Source organism: Lissotriton helveticus, chromosome 12 (assembly GCF_964261635.1).
Source record: "Lissotriton helveticus chromosome 12, aLisHel1.1, whole genome shotgun sequence".
NCBI lineage: Eukaryota > Metazoa > Chordata > Amphibia > Caudata > Salamandridae > Lissotriton > Lissotriton helveticus.
This window is the reverse complement of record NC_136073.1, coordinates 615,441,346-615,462,681: the sequence shown is the minus strand read 5'-3', so window position 1 is coordinate 615,462,681 and position 21,336 is coordinate 615,441,346. Positions and strand designations below refer to the sequence as shown.

General features: G+C 42.2%; 1 protein-coding gene and 1 long non-coding RNA gene across 2 annotated transcripts in view; both read right to left on the bottom strand.

The window, feature by feature from the left end:
- Nucleotides 1–11,177: 11,177 nt before the first annotated feature.
- LOC144797730 (uncharacterized) lies at nucleotides 11,178–19,672 on the bottom strand. Its single transcript, XR_013603455.1, has 3 exons — nucleotides 19,446–19,672; nucleotides 12,784–12,876; nucleotides 11,178–11,265 (listed from the first exon to the last, which is right to left on the bottom strand). It is a non-coding gene; the product is annotated as an uncharacterized LOC144797730 (long non-coding RNA).
- A 666-nt stretch (nucleotides 19,673–20,338) lies between these two features.
- LOC144798074 (uncharacterized) overlaps nucleotides 20,339–21,336 on the bottom strand; it is a 51,102-nt gene continuing 50,104 nt past the window's right edge. Inside the window, exon 6 of the mRNA XM_078668848.1 lies at nucleotides 20,339–20,472. Within this exon, the coding sequence (XP_078524974.1) occupies nucleotides 20,339–20,472 (134 nt within the window). The remainder of the gene's footprint in view (nucleotides 20,473–21,336) is intronic.

The window sequence follows — 21,336 nt, the reverse complement described above, 5'->3', positions numbered from 1 at the left end:
TGATTCCGAAGCCATGTTTTTCACTGTTATCGACCTCAAGAATGCATTTTTCAGTGTTCCAATTCATCCAGACAGCCAGTTTCTTTTCGGATTTTGTTTAAATGGAAGGAGCTATATGTTTACACGCGCTCCTCAAGGTTTCACAGAAAGCCCTAGTATTTACAGTCAAGCACTCAAGAGACAACTAGACAATATTCACATGCCAACTGACACTGCCCTGCTCCAGTATGTCGATGATCTACTGATCACAGCCCGTTCTGAACGTGCTTGCGAGCGAGCATCCCTTACAGTTTTGTATTTTCTAGCCGAGATGGGGCACAAGGTGTCACCTTCGAAGCTTCAATTCTGTGTCCAGCAAGTGGTATACTTAGGACACTTGCTGTCCAAGAGGGGTAGGCAGTTGACACCCGACCGTATCCAGTTAATAGCGAGTCTTCCCCAGCCCAGAACCCAGAAGGAGGTACGTGCTTTTATCGGCCTTACTTCTTATTGTAGACAATGGATTCCCCAGTATGCATTTCTAGCCAAGCCACTGATACAGTTAACGACACAGGAGGCAGCCGTATCGACTGTCCTCCATTGGACATCTGACCATACACTTAGTTTCAACGAGTTAAAGAAAGCCCTATGTCAAGCTCCAGTTCTAGCTACACCGAACTACAGTAAGCCTTTTACACTTTTCGTTACTGAACGGGAAGGTATAGCATTATCTGTTCTCACACAAGATCAAGCAGGACAATACAAGCCCTGTGCTTATTTTTCGAGCACACTAGATCCAGTCGCCCAGGCGTTGCCTGCGTGCCTCAAGTCAGTTGCAGCCACAGCTCTAGCTATCAGACAAAGTGATTCTATAGTTTTAGGACATTCCCTGACAGTACAAGTTCCACATTCAGTAGAAGTTCTTTTAAACCGAACACAAACACAGCACTTGACAATTGCACGTTTAACAGGTTATGAATTGACACTGTTCCGGCCACACATAGAAATCAGACGCTGCAACGTTCTGAATCCTGCTACACTGTTACCATCAGTTAATTCAAATCCAGACCCACATGATTGTGTGGAGGTAGTTAACATTACGACAAAGCCAAGACAAGACCTGACAGACATTCCGTTACCAGATCCTGACCTGACACTTTATGTGGATGGTTCATGTATGAGAACTAGTACAGGAGAACTAGTCGCCGCGTATGCAGTGACTACTGACACCGAAGTTATTGAAACACACCGTATTGATACCCTGTCCGCTCAAGCAGCAGAGCTAGTCGCTCTGACACAAGCCTGTATACACGCCAAGAACCTGAAAGTTAATGTTTACACAGATTCACGTTACGCATTCGGAGTTGTACACGACTTCGGAGTGCTCTGGCAGGAGAGAGGTTTCATGACTTCTCATGGAACCAAGATTCAGCATGGTCTCCTTATTCAAGCCCTGTTAGATGCCATACATTTACCGACATCTATTGCTATCATGAAATGCAAAGCACATACGAAAGTCACCGACATTATTTCCCAAGGTAATGATTTAGCAGACCGCACAGCCAAGCTTACAGCACAGACTCCAGACATTCCAGTTAACATGACACATACTTCAGATCCGATTATATGCATGACAGTTAAGGACCCTACACAAGATGTCATAGATATCCAGTTACATGCTACTCCCGATGAAATCAAGAAATGGTCTGAACAAGGAGGGGTCCAGACAGATCAAGGATGGTTAACGAAGGGTAGAGCCACATGGTTTCTCCCCGATTCTATGGTTCAAGTCATTATCAATACCGCACATAGTCCAGCACATTTAGGAGAAAAAGCTATGTTAGACAGTATCCAGAACATTTGGTTCAACAAGCATTTACGAGCTGCAGCCAAGCAGAAAGTCCGCACCTGTATGATATGTTGTCAGTTTAACCCAGGTAAAAGTGTCCCGGTGGAACAAGGTGGTTTCCAGCCCCCTGACCACCCTTTTGAGGTCCTCCAGATGGATTATATTCAAATGGAGCGATGTCGAGGTTTCAAGTATGTCCTTGTAGTTGTATGCGCTTTGTCCAGGTGGACAGAGGCATATCCAGTCCCAGATTACACAGCCGCGACCACTGCCAAGCAGTTGGTTCGTGAATTTTTCCCTAGATACGGACTCCCTAGAGTCGTATATTCTGATAACGGTCAGCCATTCTCCTCAGAGTTAATGAAGCACGTTTCCCTTTTGTTAGGGTACCAGTGGAAGTTCCATTGTGTACGCCATCCTGAAGCAGCCGGTCTCGTAGAGAGACATAATCAGACTCTGAAAATCCGCATTGCAAAAGTCTGTAAAGACAAAGGTGTGGACTGGTTAATAGCTCTGCCAGTCGCTTTATTTTATATGCGCATGGTCGCACATTCCAGATCAGGTCTGTCCCCGTATGAGGTCGTATTCGGCCGCCCCCCTAACATGTGGGGTACTCCTAGACCCCGAAGTATTACCGATGTTTCATGTAATATGCTGACAGATTACCTAGCTTCCTTGATGTCTGCCCTCAACTCATGTCGTTCACAGGTTGCCGCCGCATTTCCAGACAATACCGAGGTGGCACCGCACGAGATCGTTCCAGGCTCCCTTGTGATGGTCCGGAATTTCGACAGATCAAGCCCGCTGGAACCACGTTGGAAGGAGCCACGTCAGGTCCTCTTGACCACCCGAACTGCCGTCAAGTTGGAAGGCAGGAAGGGGTGGGTCCACCTTTCTCATGTAAAACTTTTCAATGGATTGAAACCAGCCTCTAAAAACATTTCCAAGGATTTCCAGGATTCGAAAGATTGCCAGAACATTGTTTTAAAGGACTGTCCCGCACAAGACATTATTACAACCCCTCCCTTGTTAGAGAAAACTCCGCAACAGGAGTATAAGCTCAAATTAAGGTCTAGTAAAATAAGTCAGTCAGTTTGATTGTATAAGTCCTCCCCTAGGTGAAACGGTTAGACTGTTTCTGACATGTATAAAATAGACCCCCATAGTGAGAGAGTCAGTCGAAGTTCACTTCAATGTATCGTTTTTCTGAGTTTCGTATTATTCATCAGCATAATGATTTCCTGCACTAGTTACGCACTTTTCCTGTGTTTTCCAGTTCCTCATGTAAATATGTCTACTAATGCTACAGTAGAGCACACGTTTAGTGATCTGCCTCCTCACGAATATTCTTACCGCCTTGCTATGCGTAACAACACATTTATCCGTATGTTACATTATTCACACCAGACCAGCAATGCCACTAATTGTTGGGTGTGTGGTCGACTCCCCCCTTTCCAGACACCGAAGGGAGTTCTGCCACTTTTTCCTTATCCATTCTCACACAATGGTTCATGTGGAGCATGGTCCACGTTAACGTCATCCTCAACAGATATGTCTTTTCTTAACAGTACATGTTTTCCAGACAAGCAAGGTTTCCCCCACAGAACAGGTTTAGATCTAGAAAATGAAGTATATAATTTAGGTAATTATTCGTCGAATTTCATGGTCCTGAATGTTCAGTCTGATACTACTCCAGACTTACCTGCTATTTCAGTACTACCTGTCAAAGGCGAATTATGTGTCCGTAGTTATGGTTCTGTACACATAGGTCATAGTGAATGTACTACTGTTATCAAGTATAGTGACAGTGGGAAATCTATTTTCAAAGCTTCACGTCATTCTTATTTTATTTGTGGTCAAACTGCATATGTCCGTCTGCCCCTCAATTGGGAGGGAACCTGTTACATTGCTTTCCTACTGCCACCTGTTTTTCTAGCCCCATCTGATTATCACAGAAACACACATCTAGTACACATTAGACATAGAAGGGAGTCCCCAATTGTCGATTATACTGAAACTACTCTAGAACAGTATACAGATTTCAATAAAGGTTTCTTCTTCTTTGTAGGACCTGTCCAGAATAGTAAACTGATCCGTAGGTTAACAAGAACCCTTGAAGCTGTAGTTAATGAGACTGCTTCTGCTCTAGGTAACTTAACCGAAGAACAATCTGCTATGAGATTTGTCGTTTTGCAAAATCGTCTCGTCCTTGACGTCATACTGGCCGATAGGGGCGGGGCCTGTAGAGTCATCGGATCTAGTTGCTGCATTTTCATTCCAAATAACGCGCCGTCCGTTTATTCAGCTATAACCAGACTCCATAAAATTGCCCATCTGTTACACCAAGATCCAGGCACCTGGACATGGTCCGGTTGGTTCTGGAATATAATTTCCGCATGGGGATGGAAAGTCCTGTCCTTTCTAGGTATTGCAGTAGCGATTATATTTAGCTGCTGCCTCTGTATACAATGTGGCCCTGCGATTTGCAGCATGTGTGCTACCTCTTGTATTCCTAGTCCCAAGCCCCGTTCTAAATCCCGTTCCAAGACAATTCGAGACGAGCAAATGGTACTGTATGAAATGATAGATGGTATCATGAATATTGATGTTTCCTGATGGAAACGTAGTGACAAGGAGGGAATGTGGAAAAGTAAATTTTGCCATGTTCTGTGTCCCTACGCCTCATCCACCATATGTTATGTGTGCATGACCAATATGCATATGTTATTCCCCATGTCCGATTAAAGACGCAATTCCAGTTGTGTCCACCTCTGGTATGTCATTTTCCAGTCCTCGTGAATAATACGAATATCAGGCCTATGTAAAGTTATGTTACCACGTTTCCCAGTGTGCACGTTATTCCATTATAAAGTCCCCGTTTCCAGGCCTCAAAAGGGCCCGGACCACAGATTCAGCTCCTGTCTCCTGAAAGCCTCGCTGAGGAGCGATACAGCCCCCACCTGTATCCTCGACCCTTCACTTACTTCCTGCCTCGCAGTGCCCGGTGCAGCTTGGCTCTGCCTCTGAGTCTGCCAAAAGTATGTTATAGTTCCAGCTATCAGTTCAGTCCTCCTTCTGCATTCCTAAGCTACTGAACTGCATCAATAGTTTCCGTCATTGTCTAGCCTACTCGGCTCCACGTTAGAGAAATACTGTATTTAATGGTCATTTAGTATTCTTCATCACGCACTACATGTAGAATAATGCATGGTCCAGTCTTAGAATCAAGTTAGCTTTTCCCCTCATGACTTCTAGTTTATATCAACATGTTCCCTAAACATTAGATACCAGATAGGGTTTAGGTACATGTCGCTCCGACCCTCCAGACTCTAGTCTCTGCTCCTAACACAGAGTTCATAGCCCCCAGCTTCTCCTAGTAACACGTCATTGCCAGTTTTCGCGCACCATTAGGTTAGAGGTCCCGGCTCCTTAGGTAGCCCCCTCCTATGTTTTCGCCCATTCATGACATATTCTGTTACGTTTGCATCACATGTCTATGTATACGCCCAGTTACACCTCTTTTTACTGTTATCTTTCGCGACTGCTACGCGTCACGCCTTCTGCTCCACCCACTGCTACGCCTACTGCAATGTAATGCTATGTGTTCGCGCTATGTATATATGCCTGTGTTTTGTTATTGAATGTTAGCGCGCTCATCCCAGACCTAGCCCCAGCAGCTGCTGGGCCTCTTTTCCCCTGCTGGGCCCCAGTTGTCCTGCTGGGCCCTGTCATTCTGTTCTATGCAGGTTGTCCTGATCCTGTCCTTATGCTGTAATAAACCTGCAGAAACTCCTACTACCTCGAATCTTGACTCTTATTTTATTGAGCTATCTGTTATGCTATAAGTCTAGTCAAAAATAGGGTATTATTTATTTATTTACCACAGCAAGAGAAGTAAAGTAACATATATTTTCACATCATTTTCACTGTGTTTTCTCTCCTCATGGAGGTTCAAGAGATTTGAGAGTGAAAACATCACAATTTTCAAATCAAGGTTGTAAGCACAGCGAGAACCTCTTGGCTTAAATTCAAATGTGAAATTAAAACCACTAGCCACAAACATGTAAATAAAAATGTATAAATGAGGTTATGCACCCATGCTCCGCTCTACAGAGAATAAACGTATATGGTCATTTGGCGGAGAAGTGTATAGCATTCATATACAGTCAAAATTCCGGTGGACTCACTTATAATATGTAAGGTTCTGATGCACTGGGCACTACATCTGATACATTGCACCTCTGGCACCACAAGGTAGTCTCTCTTGCTCACTACAAAGATTGTGATGCCCCATGAGCCCTCCCCTTGCTGCTTGATGGGGAAGTATGTGCTACATTATGGTACTTCTTACACTCAATAAGACAAAACCAGGAACTGCATTTTTGGGAGGCAGTGTTGATATGAAATACTGATTTGAAGTATGTTTGTGCTACTTTGTGTAGGATTTGGTAGTTTGCCCTGTTAGGCATTTCAACGATAAAGCGGGGTATGTAACAGAAAGGAGCCCACTAGATAATGTGTTATCAGTGAAAAACACAGCTTATCAGTGCATTCGCTGAATGCCCATGTGCCTTGTTGCCCAATCACCCAAGAAATTTCCCAGTTAGCCCCGGCAAAGTCTAAAGGCCAGTTGTCTCACATAGGCTGGATTGTGTGGTAGGCCTATGTACTGCATGGGAGCACTGCTGTTGAGACGTGTATGGAGCGAGTCCCATTCTCACAGTGTCTGAGCATCTTATTTCTTTGCACTCATGCCAGTCAACATGTGCATCTGGTTACTAAGATGGGATCTAGGTATTCAAGCACCATTGTTACAATGTGATGAAACATAAGGACAGGCCTCTGGCCTGTGTTAAAAGAAAATATGGACAGTGTCTGGCTCATCTATTAGTTGAGCTTAATGGGAACCCAAGAGTAAGACTAAGCATGGACTGCAGACACTCTGGATTATGGTCAGGCCCCAAGGAGATGGATACCAGACGTCATCAGTGGTGCCCAATCCTCACACATATTACTGAGCATGGACTTGAGTTGTGCATCTTGGTACAACTACTCTGTAACATGGATGCATTGGCCAAGCATGAGGAAGTCCTACCTGGTTCACAGTGATCAAGAAGGTCATGGCACCCCTGCTGTTATGGAGGAATTGGTGAGACCATAAACCACTGTGGCCTACTCTCCCAGAGACACTGACAAAGCCAAGAATACTGCAGTTTTCAGAGACCATGCCACTTGCCATTGCCCATGCTGCCACATATCACCTGCAGCCCCACAAGCACCAGTGAAGAGCACTTATCCAACACCCATTCCTGGCCCCTAGTCAGATGACAGGTGTTTCCTCCAGCTACTAGAGATAGGATCAAATTGTAAGTGCCCAAAGGACTTGAGATGGTCCAAGAAAAGCGAAGAAATAGAAGAAGTGCCCAATACAAAATCATACATGAGGCCTGTGGAAGAGGAGGGCAATGAAGGAGAAAGAGAATAACTGAAGGATATTATCAAACCACTTTCTGAAACTCGTTGTTCACAACAGTGGATGATTTTGCACAACATAAGAGCAGGATAAAAGTTATAAAATTGCCAGAAGTGCCACAGTCTGAATCAAACCAGCTGCAATAGTTAAACTTCGGGACAACAACTCCACTTGCATTTGACATCACTAACTCAGACCCCACAATAGTAAGGGTACACTAGGTTAAACTTTTCACAATAATGGAAAAACCATAGATTGGGTGTACTGGAAGAATGACTCTTGAAGTGAAAGCTATAAGTAAATTCACTTGAGTGGTTTGATTCACATCATAGGCACCCTGGAATAACAAGACATGAAGAAAAGGCATGTACAGTGTTGGCACTGATGGGCAGCTGCTGAATTTCAGGTGCAAATGTAAGCAGACAAATGGATAAGGGACACCTATAAAAGTAACGGAGGGAGAAAGACGCACTGGAGTGCAAGTAGGCAACATCAAGCTCAAATGAAGAACATAGAATGTCAACGTGAGACTATGGGAACTAACGAGAGGGACATGAGGTCTATATTCCACCACCAGGGGCAAATATGTGACACTGCCGATGTATATTATATGGCAAAGTAACTACATTGGGGCACAAGGGGGCTAAAAGGTCCACTTATTTCTTGTGTGCTGACTACTGTTGCTGTTCCCTAACACATTCAACTACCCAAATATGTACATCTGCCACTTACCTGCTCTTTGATAAGGAGGCTGGTTTTTTTAAGCACATAATCCATCACAGCTCTTCCATTCACATCATAAAAACCTTTGGCTGTTAAACTGGACATTAAACTTAAAGTGGCAAGAATAACCTGTAATTGAGAAAAAAGGTAAGCATGGTTAGTGAGAAACCCTTTTGGTGTTTGAATAGGAGAAAATCACACATTCTAGTGAGAAAGTAGCAAGGGAGTGTGAGAAAAACATGCATTCTCTCCTTCCTTTTGTCCACAGAATAGACAGATATACATTGTTATGTGTGGAAAGCCAGTACCTGGATACAACCTTTTAAAGTATGTTGCAAAAAGGGCTATTATGAAACTCCGAGAATGAAACTAGAGTCAATGTAATTAAACTGTTTTTACAGAGTGTCTGACTGAAGTGTGATTGAGGGAATATTCAAATATTCCAGGTGGGCTACACCTTCTATAGGTGCCTGAGATCTGATAAAAGATTAAAAAAAACATTGCAAAATATGCCTAGGTAGGTTACATCCAACAAAAAAGCTCTCAGGACCTGATATTGATTACACAAATGCAAATGAGAATTCAATAGGCTGTGGATCCCACTGCTGAGGGAATTAAAAAAAAACTAGAGTCATCTGTGGGAAGAATGATGGCCGCTGTCTAACTCCACCTGTAAGATTGAGCAGACATCACAACATGGACAGCAGATAACATATGGGTTGCAGTACTTAGAGTTCATTGTCCCACACCTTGTTGTTTGGTTGATCCATATCACTTTCAAGAAGTCGTTTTGGCTCAAGACCGTAAATAGTCACAGTCTCCTGTATCCAGCTATAGTAGTTAAAATTCACATCCCTAACATGGTTCTGCACGCGGTATATTTGCACAATCTGGCCACAATGGCTTCAACTGCCAAAGGATACATCCATGCTTGATTTCTGTGATTCTAACATTCCTAGCAGAGTCCTGTCTCTGATGTTCCTGGTTTAATCTGAAAAATATCTAAGGATAACTTGGTTTATATCGTGCCCTGAGGTTAAAAATGACAAACCCAATACACCTCTCAAAGAGAATCCATTAGAGACAAAGTTATGGCAATACAGCCTTTTGTTCGTTATCAAAAGAAAACAGCTTTGTTGATTTCCCTTTGTGCCTATGTCCTGTGCTTGCTAACATGGTGATTCTGATACGGAGTTACTTGCTTTCTCCATGGCACTGAAGTCAGGCACATTGTGGACATACATGGCATCAAGAAAGTCACATATATTCCAATTTCTACATAAAATACATATTTTATAACACAATCAGACTTTTCAAACGTGCACATTGAATATTATCCTGTATTATCGGTCCACGTTTGGTGAGATTTCGCTGAGACATAGCCCAAATATTATTCTTGGTAGAGACCTTTGAAATACCCTACACCACGGTTGTTAAAGATTTGAGGAGATACTAATATTCTGAACTTCAAAACCCCTTATTTGATCATCAACATTCTCCTCCTCAGTGAGGGGTATTACAGATCAACTCAATGTGAAATACAGACTAAATATGTTAACAGCATACAAAAACTTTCTTTTAACACACACTTATTAAACAATTAGGGATCAGCAACCTCTGGGATTGGGTCTGAAAATAATGCATTGACACAGACTAGGGCAGGAAAACTGGGATATGTCCACTTGGACAGGGAGACAATGGAACACAAGACACACTGAACTGACAGAAATGGCTGGAGGTTGCATGACCCAACACCTCCACTGAAGACTTGCCTTGGAGAAAGTCAACAGATTTTGGTGTGCAAACCACAGCTCTGAGTCCATGTAAGTAGGACTACTGCACTATGCAAAAACTGCATAACTTAATTAGATTGAGTTGCTAATTATGAAAGTGCTTTAACACACGTATAATAGCTTGATGGTACCTTGCGATTGTCATCCTCAAGTACGTGACGGACAGCATCCAGATAAAAGGCTCCTTCTGAATCTATTAAATAAAGCCATACACCAAAAGTTCATAACACATATATATTGACTTTGTCTAGTAAGGTCAAGATTAATACATAAGTAGTAAAGTTTCCACTATCAACTGTGATTACCACCCTGAGGGTCTTATCTTTCAGTTTTGGTTTGTGAGTCTCTTACTGTGAGCCACATGGGGCTATCAATGCCTTCCTGTTTTGCCGTGCATGTCTGTGTCATCATGTACCACTGAGCGTGTCTGTGTCGACCTGCTCCATATTTTATTTCCCTTTTTGTTCCTGTCCAGTGTCTATGTCAGGATCGGTTTTCACAGTGTCCCTGTCCCATTAATGGCTCACAATGGGAACAATTAACCGAAAAGAAAACAGTGGCACTCCTTTATTTCTTCACCATGATTCACATAATTGAAGTTGATGTAAGCAAGGCTTTATTCATAAATTGCAGTGCTCTACCAGGAAAAGTTGGCAGTTAATGTAGCTGAAGAATATAAAATTGAAGTATTTTGCTTATAGCTGCACCATGTTGGACAAGTAAGGGAGTAAGTTGGGAATACAACTTAGGGCTCCGGATTCTATGACAAGCATTATATCCCTTTAACTATTTTCCCTGCCTAAATTACACACTGCCACCCACCCACTGACAGTCTTACCAGTTTCCGAAAGGAGCTTGCAGAGCAGCTGTAATGTTGTGGCACGGGACTCTGCACCTATCTGCATCAAGCTACTTTCAAAATATTTATGGACCTCACTAGAGTGAGAATGGGCTGAAAGAGTAAAGTGAAAAGAAAAAATAGACATAATTGAAAAATTACACAACATAAAATTATGCAAGAAGGAACTCAACGCTGGGGAGCAGCCCATCAAGGCCATTCTTCAACGCATGTCCAGGAGGTATGTTATCAATGGTCTGCAACATTTAATGATGATCTTACGAGCACATGGTACTCATGTGACTACTATAGCTGTATATAGTAAACTGGGCACCATATTCCAGTAGCATGCCAACCAATGTACTGGGGGGGGAGATAAATACTGAAGCAATAGTAGCTTTTAAGACGATCAAGTTACGTGCAGGGCAGTGTACAGAAATTAATGTTACAGAGGACCTGATCCCTAGTAAAGGCCAATATATACTTGCATTATCACAAATATATACATACATACATTTATGACCAACTCACCCAGTGAAAGGATAATAGCCGTGGACAACTTGAGTGGCTCTTCTGTTTCATCGGAAACCCCACTTGAGGGTGTGCAGATCTGCCAATAACAAAGCCATAATAAATAATAATAGAAGCTAGGCTATCTGAAAGCCAATCCCATACATCCAGACAGCAAATAACTTCCAGTGGGGGAATGACAGCATAGGAGTTTGTCAGGACTTGTGGGACCATGATCCATACCACGCTACAGAAAAATTAATTGTGTGGAATACAGCATATTCAGGGTGCCCGATATTGGTGGAAGTGCAAATTCTCAGTTACCACTCTAAGATGGATGCCTTAGTTTCCTATGGTTTTTGGATAGTTTGTAGACTCAGAAGTCTGGCGAGATTGCCGAAGGTAGTGGTACTTAATGCTTTTAACAAAGCTGGCACTAGTGGCGGCTATTCAACGTAATCAAGACGATGGCTGTTGTTACACTTCATCTTGGTTTATCTCTGGGGACGGTAAAGCTGTTCCCCTTTTGCGTCCTACGGTGTCTGGCCAGCATAGTGGGTTGCATGCTTTTCAGAGCAGGCCTTCTTTGCTTCACTTTTTGCCCATTTTACGTCCCAGGTCTCTAGTCAGCAGAGTGGGGAGCGAGTGTTTCTGTCGGTGGCTTCATTAGGGCCTTTTTCTGTTCTCACCGCCACTTGCTGTTTCTGCTGTACCAATTCATTTTTTTTCTTTACCGGCATTCAGTTCTCATACTTTGGTCCTCATCAGAGATGCTTGTTTCCCATTCATTCCAGATTCCACGTGCCAGCATTGCTATTTGGAATTTCATGCTTATGGCCGTCAAGTTGTGCACCTGTTTTCAGAGGGCCTTCTTATTTGTGGACTGGAGTCTTGAATGCTTCAAGTTTGGATTGTAAGGATATTCCAGAAATGTTGTGTATTTGGATTATTTGAACTAAATTGTGGGGTAGTTTCTGCACATATTGACTTTAGGAACCTTAGCGGGAAAATACTGATTTTCCTTTGATTCATGGCATTAATCAAATGTATATGATATAGACATATTATTATTAAATATATAGGTTTAAGATTGGGTGTACTGTTGTTGGGAAACTCATGAAGAGTCCAGTATATGTTATATGGTAAAGTCTAACTGGACAATTGAACCTCCGAGATAAGCTTTGTTAGTATTATGTCTCTGTTGTAAACCATTGTTATTGGGTACAGCTTTTTTCTTTCAGGTCTCCATCCTTGGTGTTCCCCCTGGGTCCCATCCCTTCCCTTTCCCTTTCACTCTGTTCCTCTGTTACCTATTATCAGAGCCAGAGCTGCCGAGAGGCAGACTTATGGGTGGTTCTTGCAGAGGAACTATCAACACTGACAGATTTATATCCATTGTCTTCTTTCTTTGCATCCTAGAAGCAAATTGGTTCATATAGGATTTTTATGGATTATAATTTAATATTTTATGCAAGAGAGTTCCCAAATGTTGCCCTTTAAAAACACTCCTACTATAAATTGGATTAAGGTAGAAACTTTATTTGTTACAATATGTTACACAGGAAATATCTGTCGCCTCCCACTGAAATACTTTGTTTGTCCTCATGTATATACTTACCAGGTGATGCAAGACGGCAAGCACGGTTGGCACAGTTCCATTCAGCGCTCTGCAACTCTTAGTAACAGCTGCCTTGATGCATAACTCAAGGGTCTGCAAGGAGATAAGAAAATTGAGATGAGGCCAAAGGGCAGTTTGTGCAAATGATGATGGTCAGTGGTGAATTACAAACTTCAAAGTGTAAATTCTGTCTGAATGCAAGAGTGGGTTGGTGTGCGAATGAGCTCTCTTGTGTACTAATTCTAAATACATATGACCACAAGTAGATTTTGACAGATGACCGTGCTTATGTCTAATTTTTTCTTAACTGGTTGTTCTGTTTTCTTGACTCACAGTGCCTTAAGATCTCTCAGATCCACGTAGTGATTTCTGTAGAGGTTATCTGTTGGAGTCAGATGTTGGATTTTAGTCCATCAAGGAACCAGAAGAGAACATGTTCAGCATTTAACAGGGGCATGACTTAACACATGTAGCCTAGACTCACTTGCCATCGTAGGCCCTGTATTCTTAGCCACTGTTGATGATGGCCCTTGCCATGGTTGTCCTCGTTCTCTTGGTGGTTCTAGTTCTCTTGGTTGTCTGCTACTCCTTCTTCTTATGGCACTGTCTAGATCCTCTTGGCCATCTTAGTCCCTTCCTTCATGGCCTTGGTCTTCCTGCTCCTGGTCTTCCTGCTGGTCTTGGTCTTAATGGTACCCATCAGTTTTGTTGATCTCTCTTTCCTTTTCAAATCATCATTCTGCATTTGCTTTTCCTGTCCCTAGTTCTCCTGATGCGTGTCCCGTTGTGATTCCCTTGATAGTTGTATCCTCTTGGTGGACTTGGTAATCCTAGTGTTCCTGATCTTCCTGGTTGCCCTGGTCCCTTTACTCCTCTTGGTCATTCTCCTCTTCCTGGTCTTCCACCTATAGGTTTTCCTCTTCATGCTCCTGGTTTAAAAGGTCTTCCTTTTCATAGTTCTCCTAATCTTCGTATTGATTTTCATGTTCTCCTTTTTCTAGGTCTCTTCCTCCTGATCATCCTCTTATTCTTCTTTCCCTTCTGTCAACTCATATTTTCCTCAAAATCATCCTACTAGGCTTCATCTACATATTCTTGGTCCTGGTCTCTAGGTATTGGTCATTGGCCATAAGTAGCCCTTATCCTCCTGAGATCCTACTTCTGTTAAAAGGATTATCTTTACCATGGTGCTTATTGCTGTGTCCCTCCTAGTTGTTCTTCTGGTGCTCTTGCCCTGGTGTTCTCCAATCTTTTCATTCTTCTGATCCCAGTCCTGCTGGTCCTCATGATCTTCATTGTCCTTATGTTCATGGTCCAGCTAATCTTGGTCATCCTCTTCCAAGGTCCTCTGGATCCTCTGGTGCTGTTACTCCTAGCAATCCTGGTGTTGGCCTTCAGGTTTTTCATGGTGGTCATGGTGGTGGCTGCTGTTCTGGACCTCCTAGCCTCCGCTTTCTCTTCATGGTCTTCTTCCTCTTACTGGTCTCCCTCCTCCTGGTTTTCCTCCTTATTTTCCGAGTCCTCTTAGAAATCCTTTTCCTATTCTTCTTGGTCTTGATCCTCTTGGTTTTCCTAGTTCTTGGACATGGTATTGGTCCCCTGTTGGTTTAAGTTTTCCAAATCCTCTGGTGGTCCTGGAGTTTCTAAACTTCTTGGCTGTCCTGGACCCTCACCTCCCCTTCTACTCATCCTCATGGCCATCTTCCTCCTCCTCATTCTGTGTAGGGTCTTCACAGTGGTGTAGGTTCTCCATGTTGACCTGCCCATCTTCTTCCTTCTTGTTCTGGTGGTACTGGTCCTCCTGATGACCCTCCCTTTCCACTTGCACATCCTTCTTCTCCATTCCATTCCATTTCAAAGTAGCTTTATTCGAAGTATACTCATAAAAGCACAAAACAAACAACATTTAGATACAGTTAAAAATGCCTTGGCTGGATAGTTAAAAATGTTTGATAAAACTTAGATCTCAGAGCAAATGGACAAGATAAAAGTTACACCCAGTTAAAATAATCAATCACATGCAGTGGCCAGGCTAGGGAAGTTCAAATTAATGCTCACTAAAGAATTACCCAGATTTAGGTTTCAGCCTTATAGCCCACGCCCATCCTAGGTATTTGGCTACCGCTATTGTGATAAATGGTAAAGTGTTGGTGCGCATAAGCCTTTACGCTTCGGCACTCCTAAATGTGCAAAGTAGGTTGCACACTGTAGCCAGCCAAACTCGCCTAGGGAGTGCATAGGCGGGACAGGCAAAAAGCACGTGGGCAACTGTTTCGCTATGACTCCCACAGTCAGGACAGATGTTATCACTTGTGGGAGTCCACCTGGACATAAGGGACTTTAAAGGTAAGGAGCTTGCCCTGAGTTGGAAGTAAAGCTTCCTATCTCTCGGCCTGGTGATATTATCCCAATAGGATTCTAATCTCGGTGTGAGTTTTGTTTCTAAGAAGATTCCCACCATAGAAGATGAGTCAGAGTTACTCCAAGCATTAAAAGCAGCCCACTCCCAATGCTTTTCTTTTAGGATGTTTTCAGAGGGAAAAGAAGCCTCTAATGGGTTCTCCCATAGCATTCTCATTCCCAGGCCAATCAGGCTATTCCTAACACCTCTTAACCAACCGATTTTGTGGAAGGCATCAGATTTATGATGAGAGTTCAGATGTCGTTCACAACCTGTACCAATATAAAATCGGACGCAACTTGGGGACATCAATAATAGCTTTCCTACCCAAATCATATCTAAGTGGCTTAAGAGGGGTGCTTTGTGGGAGATTGGTAATGCTACGGAGGAACTTATTTTCAGAAAGAGTTAAAGGAGCTGCTTTCTCAAACCCCCATAATTTGGCACCATAAAGCGCGGAGCTAACAGCTTTAGATTCATTAACTTGGAGGACTGGTCTAATTGGTTTTGTTAGAGACCTTTTATGCTCCAGACTTAAAGCTCCCGTAACTTGTCGATGTTTCAGGGCTGCTATCTATATGGCAGTCCCACTTAAGGTTCTTCTTTAACTGTATACCCAAATAGGTAAAAGCCCTGACCAGTTCAAGTGGTTGTTTATTCATAAAAACCCTCCCCTAAAAACTTCGATGTGGATTAAAAGCCATTAATTTCATTTTTGACACATTCACTTCCAGGCCTCGAGCAGCACAAAAATCTTCAAAAATTGATAGAGCTCGCTGGAGGCCATTAGGAGTCTTGGAAATAATTAATGTGTCATCTGCAAACATTAAAATCGGAATTTTTACACCTGCTAGAGAAGGGGCATCTGTATTCACTGGCAACAAACGGTCCACTATTCCATTAATATACAAAGAGAATAACGTTGGTGCCATGGCACAGCCTTGCCGTACCCCTCGTTCAACCAGAACTTGGTGGTGACCCTACCCTGCCCACCCCAGCGGATTCTAGCATGATTGCTCACGTGTAGCCTCATTACGAAGGTTAGGATGTTGTCCAAAAGTCCTAATTCCCTCAACGTCACCCATAACCGGGAACGAGGGACAAGGTCAAAAGCTGAACGTAGATCAACAAAGGAAGCGTAAAGGCTGCCCTTGCCTCGATGTCACAGTCTTCCACTATAAAAGAATAAATTGAATGACTTGATCAATGGTGCTAGTGTATTTACGGAAACCCTCTTGGAAAGGGGACAATATACAATTCTCTTCAATCCAGTCTAAGATATTGTTCAGGATCAACCTCCCAACTGCCTTCTGAATCGTATCTATCAAGCTGATAGGTCTGTAATTCCCCGGTTGAGTTTTATCTCCTTTTGTATATACTGGAATTATCACGGCCCCTTTCCAGGAAACCGGGATCGGGCACCCTGGGCTGTTGCATTTGCCATCAACAAGATGTATCTACCCCATCGTATTTTGTCGTAGAGGAACACATCCGCAGGGACACCATCGGGTCCTGGCGCTCTACCTCCAGCAACTGCACTAAGAGCTGCTAAAACTTCTTTGTCATTAAAAGCCTCATCAGTATAAAAAACATAACTAACTTCTTCCATTTGATCATCTAAAGGGCTACGCGCATATTGGGGCCTAAAGTAATTAACCCATCCTTCATGAGAGACATGACTTAGGGGATGATCAGGTTGACCCCCTCTGCCTCACTTAATGATATTCCAGAATAATTTGGTATTATTTTGCAAACTAGATTCTTTTAGGTCCTGCCATCTAAGCTCATCCCATAGGCACTTGGCTTTATGGATAGCTTTTATGTATTGATATCTTGCAGTACGGACAGTACCCATTTCCCCAACCCTGATAGCATTGCCAAGGGCAATTCTTGCTTGCATAAATTCATTGTTATATCACCGAAAGGGTTTGGAGTCAGCTAGTTTCTGGCTTCTATGGCGCTTAATAAAGTGGCTACTTGTACATCTTCTCCTCTTTGGCCTCCTGGTTCTGGTCCTTCTGGTCTACTTCATTCTACTTATTCTCCTGGTTTTACTGATCCTCCTCTTTGTCTTGGGCATGCTGGGCCTTATGTCCTTGGGGTCTCAGTCATCCTGGTCGACTGTGGTTTTTGGCTGCCTGATCCTCCAGGTTTTTCCCATGGTCCTCCTGCTATTGCTTTCTCGTCATTATCTTGGAAATCCAGTTCCTTGTGTTCCTAATCCTGCTAGTGATCTTGGTCCTCCTCCTGCTCCTCCATTCAGTTGTACTGAACTTATTGGAGAGTCTTGTTCCCTTGTCCTCCTCTTCTGTTTGACCTCCCTTTCACCCTCCTGTTTCTCCCTGTTCATCCTACAGGTCCTCTAGTTATCTTCCTGCTTCTCCAAGTGATCCACACTCCACTAATGTAGTCTCATCCAAAGTCAGCAAAATACACCCTCAAGCCAAAGGGCACACTTAGATGTAGCATGGGTGGATGAACACTATTGGAAATACATTTTCCCCTTTTTTCCTGTTAGATAGTAAAATACAGACATAATTGGGGTGCTCCTCTAAAACCTGGATCCATGTATGCGCCGCTACATCTGTTTCACTATTAACAGTTGTGGACCAGGATTGCTCAATGTCCCTCTTGCACCCCTGCACACTGTGAACCATGGGAGTACAGAGGAGCCTAAAAGGATAGTGTTTGCTTATGAGAATCAAAGGCAACGTGGAGGCAGGAGCTGCAACACAGAAGATGGGTGATGACTAAAAGCAGTTTTAGGAACACATTTAGCTACACAGATGCTAATGAGGAGAATGATCACCTGCAATTAAGGCTTGTAAGACTCATTGGGGGAACAACCTCAAATGATGTATATGTTCAATATGCCATACAACAACATTCGGTCATGTTTTAATGTTTGTAGCTGGTATTCAAATTTTTATTACAAGTGGAGACTGTCAAAAGAAGGACTTGTAAGGAAATTTGAACATCCTGTCCTTTTAACTGTAAGTGCTCAGACCTAGCAGAAACTGTTCCACTTTGGGCCTCAACATTAATCTACAATTCTCAAGCCTTAAAAATAATAGTTCTGTGGAAATGAAAATTGGCAGATTGGAGACGTAATGATTCTAATAGTGTGTCCACCAAGGTCTACGTCACTCCTGCCTTTTCAGCTAATACAGTTTGCACGTCTCTAACTACGGACTCTTTCCTTTGCTAATATTTGTTTTTATAGCAACTAAAAGTAGTATTCTATAATTCCAACACATTATTGATTACCAACATGATAAATTTCCAGTGCTCCTCTCAAGACTTCACTGTTTTACCTGTATGTTCGTCACCAGGAGTTCAATGCAAAGTCATTGGGCTCCTTAGTGAAGGTCATTTGTAAATGTACTTGTATTTCACAGGGTGTAAGCAGCCTCTCAGACTAGAGAAAATGCAATGGCACACTGTTTGTTATAAGAGGTCACTAGGGCTTTAGTAAGCCCAATTACTGCTTGGGACCTATGTCAGGGCTCTAGTGACTGACGATCTGCTGTTTTGTTATGATTAACACATCAAGATGGAGCATCAGTATGCTCAATTTCACTTCTATAACCAATTTTACTTACCCAGTATCACAACAACAGGTGAAGCACATTTCAGCACTGTTGATGTTTATTTAAATTCTAGCACAATTGCTTCGGTACACATTTCTCCTTTATTAATCCTGATTTCATATGTAACAAATACAAATGTGCATTTTGCTTCTCTGACTGCCTTCATGGATTGTGTACTAATCACAATTGAGCTGCTTCAGTATTTGGAATTAATGTTGGAAAACTATAGTCCCTGTAATCCAAAACAATACACCAGCTCAAAACTGAAATAATTACCAGACGTGAATGTGTCAAATAGTGGGGAATTACTGTCCAAATTGGTGTGGTGGTTCTATTTCCCAGGGGTATCTAAGGGGCAAACTTGGAATCATACATTTTTCCTACATCCCAAAATTTCTGATACCCACAACATTGGTACTGTTGGGAGTGGAATGCCAATATGTTGGCTCAATGTACACATGATGGAGGCCTGAACCATCTCACAACTCCACCTGTGGTGTAACTAACTCACCAATGGAATCCTGTAGTTCTGTATTCAACCCTCCTTTGTCAATAATGTAGTGTTTCATTGCAGCTAATCTCTCATTATGGGATACAGTGTTCCTTATGAGTAGATCATTTGGGATTGGTTGAAGTGGCAAGCATGGACAGCAAATAAAGGTCACACTCACCGTGAGCAAACGAAATGCCATATCAGCAGGCAGCTGGGGCTGGAGCCTTTCAACTTTATTGACCAACCAAGGAAGCTCCTTATCTAGTTGCTCCTCTGGCAGAACAGAGGCCAAATTTCCCAGAGTGGTGATGACCTGCCCCCAGACCTGTTAAGATAAATTACACCAGGTTTTCAGTTCCACACACTAGACATTAACTACTAAGAAAAGATGAGCCACATGTGGAAGTAGAGGGTTCCCCGGAGAGGCAGCTGCACTTGACATCTGTTCACTAGGAAGTGATTCTGTCATGCAAAGGCAGTGGTTTGTTTCACTGGCAGAATATTCCAATAGACAAAACTGATTCTCTAAAATAGAAATGTTATCTATGAATTTGTTTCGCTCTTGTCTTATTTGGATGAGGGTTCCCCACCCACTCTCTCTATTTTCTCCCTCTGCCCAGCTCTTTAAAAAAAATATATTTCCCCTGCCTCCTATATATGGACAGGTTGTGGTAGACATAGAAAATACACTACTGCAGCTGCGATTTTATTAAATAGCCCTAGAATCTAATTCTGTCACTTTCTTTTTCCAAAATACTTATTACACTTACTGTTCCCTAATACTTAAGTATTATAGCATGGTTTAGCTTTGATTTTGTTTTATATATCTAACCTGATAGGAATTTGATACTTGGTCGGGTACAATAAAGGTTTTTACACATTTTATTCAGCTACATAAATAGAGATCACAAGTCTGGGTCAAGAGAATGAATTTCATATTGTTTTGTATTTCATCAAATGAAGTATATATGCAAAGGCAGAGGAAGGGGTAGTCAATGTGTATGCATCAGTTATCTCACAAAACGTAACAGCTCTAAACCTTCATCCACTGCACTCTGTTCCTTCCCCACTTTACCAACTCACCTCCTGCAGACTGGGGATGGTTTCAAGAAGAAATACCTTACAGGTTGAGTAGGCTTCAAAGAAAAGTGTGACTAGAGGAGTGTCTACACTGGAAGCAAACTGGCCTGATAACATCTCAATGACTGCACAAAAATAAAAAAATTACAGTTAAGTTCAAAGGCTTAAGTGTTGCATTAATCTACACATGTACCACCTTGAAAGGTAGTGCATAGGACATACTGAGGAAAAACAGTGCAATGTTTCTGCTGATAGGAAATTATTTTTTAGCAGGTATTAGACTCAATTCACATAGGTATTCTCTGACTCTCATAGATACTGTAATGGTATCCATTTCGATCATGCATCCTATTGCACTTTTGAAGCGTTCTAGACAATATATGGTAATAATTCCACATTACTGCATCTCATTGTATTGAACTAAAATGAAGGAAAGGCAGAATATGTGTCACCAGAGTACTTTTTACATTCAATTAGCAACAAAGCAATTTAGTTTGTACAGTTTTGTTGTTTATGAAATAAGAGTGGAGAAATCGGATTTTGCACAACTTATTACTGTGTGACGATATTTGCCCTCTTGGCAAAATAAAAAAAAGTATGTAAAAATATAAAAGATGATGCATCCGAGCATTCCTTATCAGTAATTTTGTGAATCATTTCATGTGGTTAACAAAGAAGTGCTGGTTCAGATATCACCAGAGTAAAAAAGTGGTGTAATGATTTTGCACTATTCTGCTAATCAGGCAGGAAGACACTACACTGGTTTTAATCTCACATCTAAATAAACACTGATTCATTCAATTTCCTATATTAAGCATAGCAAAACGTGTGAAATCACATTGCCCCTTTTTCTGTCCTAATATTGAAAATGTTTAGTTGGGAGCAAATCTTTCTTCCTGCATTCTTTATTTTTCAAGAGGCAAAAATGGTAAAAATATGTTTACTCCATGATTTGCACCAGTCTAAATCTTTACTTAACACGGTGACTA